Source organism: Lepus europaeus, chromosome 7, assembly GCF_033115175.1.
Source record: "Lepus europaeus isolate LE1 chromosome 7, mLepTim1.pri, whole genome shotgun sequence".
In the NCBI taxonomy this organism is placed as follows: domain Eukaryota; kingdom Metazoa; phylum Chordata; class Mammalia; order Lagomorpha; family Leporidae; genus Lepus; species Lepus europaeus.
Genome location: NC_084833.1, coordinates 131,286,247 through 131,289,070, shown reverse-complemented (window position 1 = coordinate 131,289,070; position 2,824 = coordinate 131,286,247). Strand labels below are relative to the sequence as shown.

The following is a 2,824-nucleotide window of genomic DNA, read 5'->3' as shown; positions in this document are numbered from 1 at the left end:
CTTTTAAAAATGCCTGTTTAAGTCATCTGCACATTTCTTAACTGGATTGTTTTGTTGTAGTCAAGTTTATTTAGCTCTTCCTTCTGCATGTAGAGACCCAGTAGTCCCACAACATTTACTGCAGAGACTGACCTTGTTGCAGGGATTGATTTTAGCTCCTTTGTCAAATTTAAGTTGGCTGGAGGCCCATGGATTTATTGATTTATTTTAGGTGTTTCTATTCTGTTCCATTGGTCTGTCTTACTCTTTTCTCTCTCTCTCTCTCTCTTTTTTTTTTTTTTGCCAATACCAGAATTTTGATTATAACTGCACTGTAGTATGTCTTGAAAACAAATGCTTCCCACAAGCCAAGGGCAGCTGAGGGGCAGGGCAGCCCAAGCGCAGGGCACATCACCCGGCCTGGCCGCGCGCCCGCGCCCACACCCTCACCTCCTGTCCATCCTCTATCTGGTAGCACTTCTTGAGCCAGCCGACGCCCGGCATCCTGCCCCGCGGCATGGCACCATTCAGGTACAGGATCACGTAGTCCTCGGCCACCAGAAGCTCCAGGCTGCTGATGACGTAGCTGCGCGGGGCAGCTGGTCCCGGTCAGGGCGGCCGCACTCTGACCGGGCCTCCTCCGCAGGTGTCAGGGATCCGGGGATCCCCTCTCCGGCGAGGCATGGGGCTCAGAGGAGGGGGCGCGGGCTCTAGGGTGGGGCAGGGGGTTCTGGGAAGGGCCGGGGCTCTGGGGAGGGGCGGGGGACTCTGGGCAGAGGGCACGGGGCCCTAAGGAGGGCCTGCAGGGCTCTGGGGAGGGGGCGTGGGCTCTGGGGAGGGGGCCATGTTCCAGCCCCTCGGGCCCCCTCCGGGTGGGTCTTGGAGGTGGACGTGGCCACTCAGCTCAGCGCACGGGGAACCTGGGGGTCCCCACCCCGCCGCCCGCCTTTGCCGGGTGGAACTCTGGGGGTCCAGGAGTGAGAGTGGCAGTGATGGACAGCTGTCACTCATCCTCCCCGTGAAACTGTGACCTGGAGCCGGGGATTGAGCCTGGCCGGGGTGGCTGCGGGTGTGGATGCGGGGGTGCTCCGGGCCTGCGGCTGCGGCGAGGGGGGCGGTGACAGGGGTGACAGGCGTGCGATGGCGATGATGGTGGTGGTGGTGATGGACGTGTGATGGGGATCAGGGTGGCAGTGTTGGTGTTCACAGTAGTGTTGGCGTTGATGATGGTGGTGATGGTAGTGCTGGTGATGGCCCTGTGTGGTGGCGGTGGCAGCTCGGTGAGTGGGGCCAGCAGGGCGGAGAGCCTGGGTGAGCGGGTCCTCGCGCCTGGCCCCGCCTGCCCCGGCCCCGGCCCCGCCCCGCTCCCAGGACAGGTTCTCCATGACATAGTGGTGGTCAGCGCAGCTGCTGTGGGGAGGAAGCAGGCGGTGTAGACGATGATGGCATTGAGACTCTGGGGAGAGGCGGCCGAGGGCGGCCATTGCTGAGCTCCGAGCCACGCAGGCTCCACACTCCGCCCTCAGTGGGGCACAGAGGGGCTGCCGGGCAGACAGGGGGTCCAACCTCGGGGTGACCACGGGTACAGGGGGCCGACCTCCGGGGTGACCAAGGGTACGGGGGGGGGGGGGTCCGACCTCCGGGGTGACCACGGGTACGGGGGGGGGTGTCCGACCTCCAGGGTGACCAAGGGTACGGGGGGGGCCGACCTCCGGGGTGACCACGGGTACAGGGGGCCGACCTCCGGGGTGACCACGGGTACTGGGGGGGGTCCGACCTCCGGGGTGACCACGGGTACTGGGGGGGGTCCGACCTCCGGGGTGACCACGGGTATGGGGGGGGTCTGACCTCCGGGGTGACCACGGGTACGGGGGGGGGGTCCGACCTCTGGGGTGACCATGGGTACAGGGGTCCGACCTCCGGGGTGACCACGGGTACTGGGGGGGGGGTCCGACCTCCGGGGTGACCACGCGTGGGGGGGGCCGACCTCCGGGGTGACCACGGGTACCCAGGGGAGCCTCATCGTGGTGAGCACCGATATCTGGGGCCTCACCTCCTGAGTGACCACCTTCCTGTGCGGCCGGATCACGTGCAGGTCGATGCGGGGCTCCTGCTCCCGGATGATGACCTGCGCCACAGGCGCCCGTTGGCGGCACCGCTGTCCTCTGCCGCGCCGTCCCCAAACAGGTCCGTGCTGTCCCCAGGCCTGTTCTTGGCGGGGGCACCGGGGTGTCATCTGGAAGCAGCACCCCTGGGCTGGACGCGCCGGCCTCTTGCGGCTGCCTTCATTCTCCCGCCCTGGCCGCCTGTGCCCTGACAGGACCTGGCTCAAGTGCCACCTCCTCCAGAAAGCCTTCTGTGATTGCGCCTAGAAGACATTTGACTCCTGACACTTCCTGACGCCGGAGGGCCGGGGGTCATGGTGGGCTGCTCCGTGTCCCCACCCTTCGGCAGAGCCACGTTGCTGACAGCCGCGGGGGAACTGGGGTCCACAGCTGTACCATGGGAGTCAGACCCAGCTCCCTTCTGCTCACTCCCCGGGCCTGCCTGCTGGGGCAGGAGCGCCATCCGGGTCCCCCGGGCCTGCCGTGCTGGGGCGGGAGCGCCATCCGGGTCCCCCAGGCCTGCAGTGCTGGGGCGGGAGCGCCATCCGGGTCCCCCGGGCCTGCTGTGCTGGGGCGGGAGCGCCATCCGGGTCCCCCGGGCCTGCAGTGCTGGGGCGGGAGCGCCATCCGGGTCCCCCGGGCCTGCCATGCTGGGGCGGGAGCGCCATCCGGGTCCCCCAGGCCTGCAGTGCTGGGGCGGGAGCGCCATCCGGGTCCCCCGGGCCTGCTGTGCTGGGGCG

General features: G+C 67.0%; 1 protein-coding gene across 1 annotated transcript; it reads right to left on the bottom strand.

Moving 5' to 3' along the window:
- Nucleotides 1-986: 986 nt before the first annotated feature.
- LOC133764040 (uncharacterized histidine-rich protein DDB_G0274557-like) lies at nucleotides 987-2,442 on the bottom strand. Its single transcript, XM_062197677.1, has 2 exons — nucleotides 2,033-2,442; nucleotides 987-1,235 (listed from the first exon to the last, which is right to left on the bottom strand). The coding sequence occupies exons 1-2, from the start codon at nucleotides 2,213-2,215 to the stop codon at nucleotides 987-989; spliced, it is 432 nt and encodes a 143-aa protein (XP_062053661.1). The 5' UTR covers nucleotides 2,216-2,442.
- Between the last annotated feature and the right edge of the window lie 382 nt (nucleotides 2,443-2,824).

Coding starts and splice junctions, on each gene's coding strand:
- LOC133764040 (XM_062197677.1), bottom strand. CDS start 2,215: ATGACACCCCGGTGCCCCCGCCAAGAACAGGCCTGGGGACAGCACGGA. Junction 1,236..2,032: donor GGAAGGTGGTCACTCAGGAG/GTGAGGCCCCAG, acceptor GCCACCACACAG/GGCCATCACCAGCACTACCA.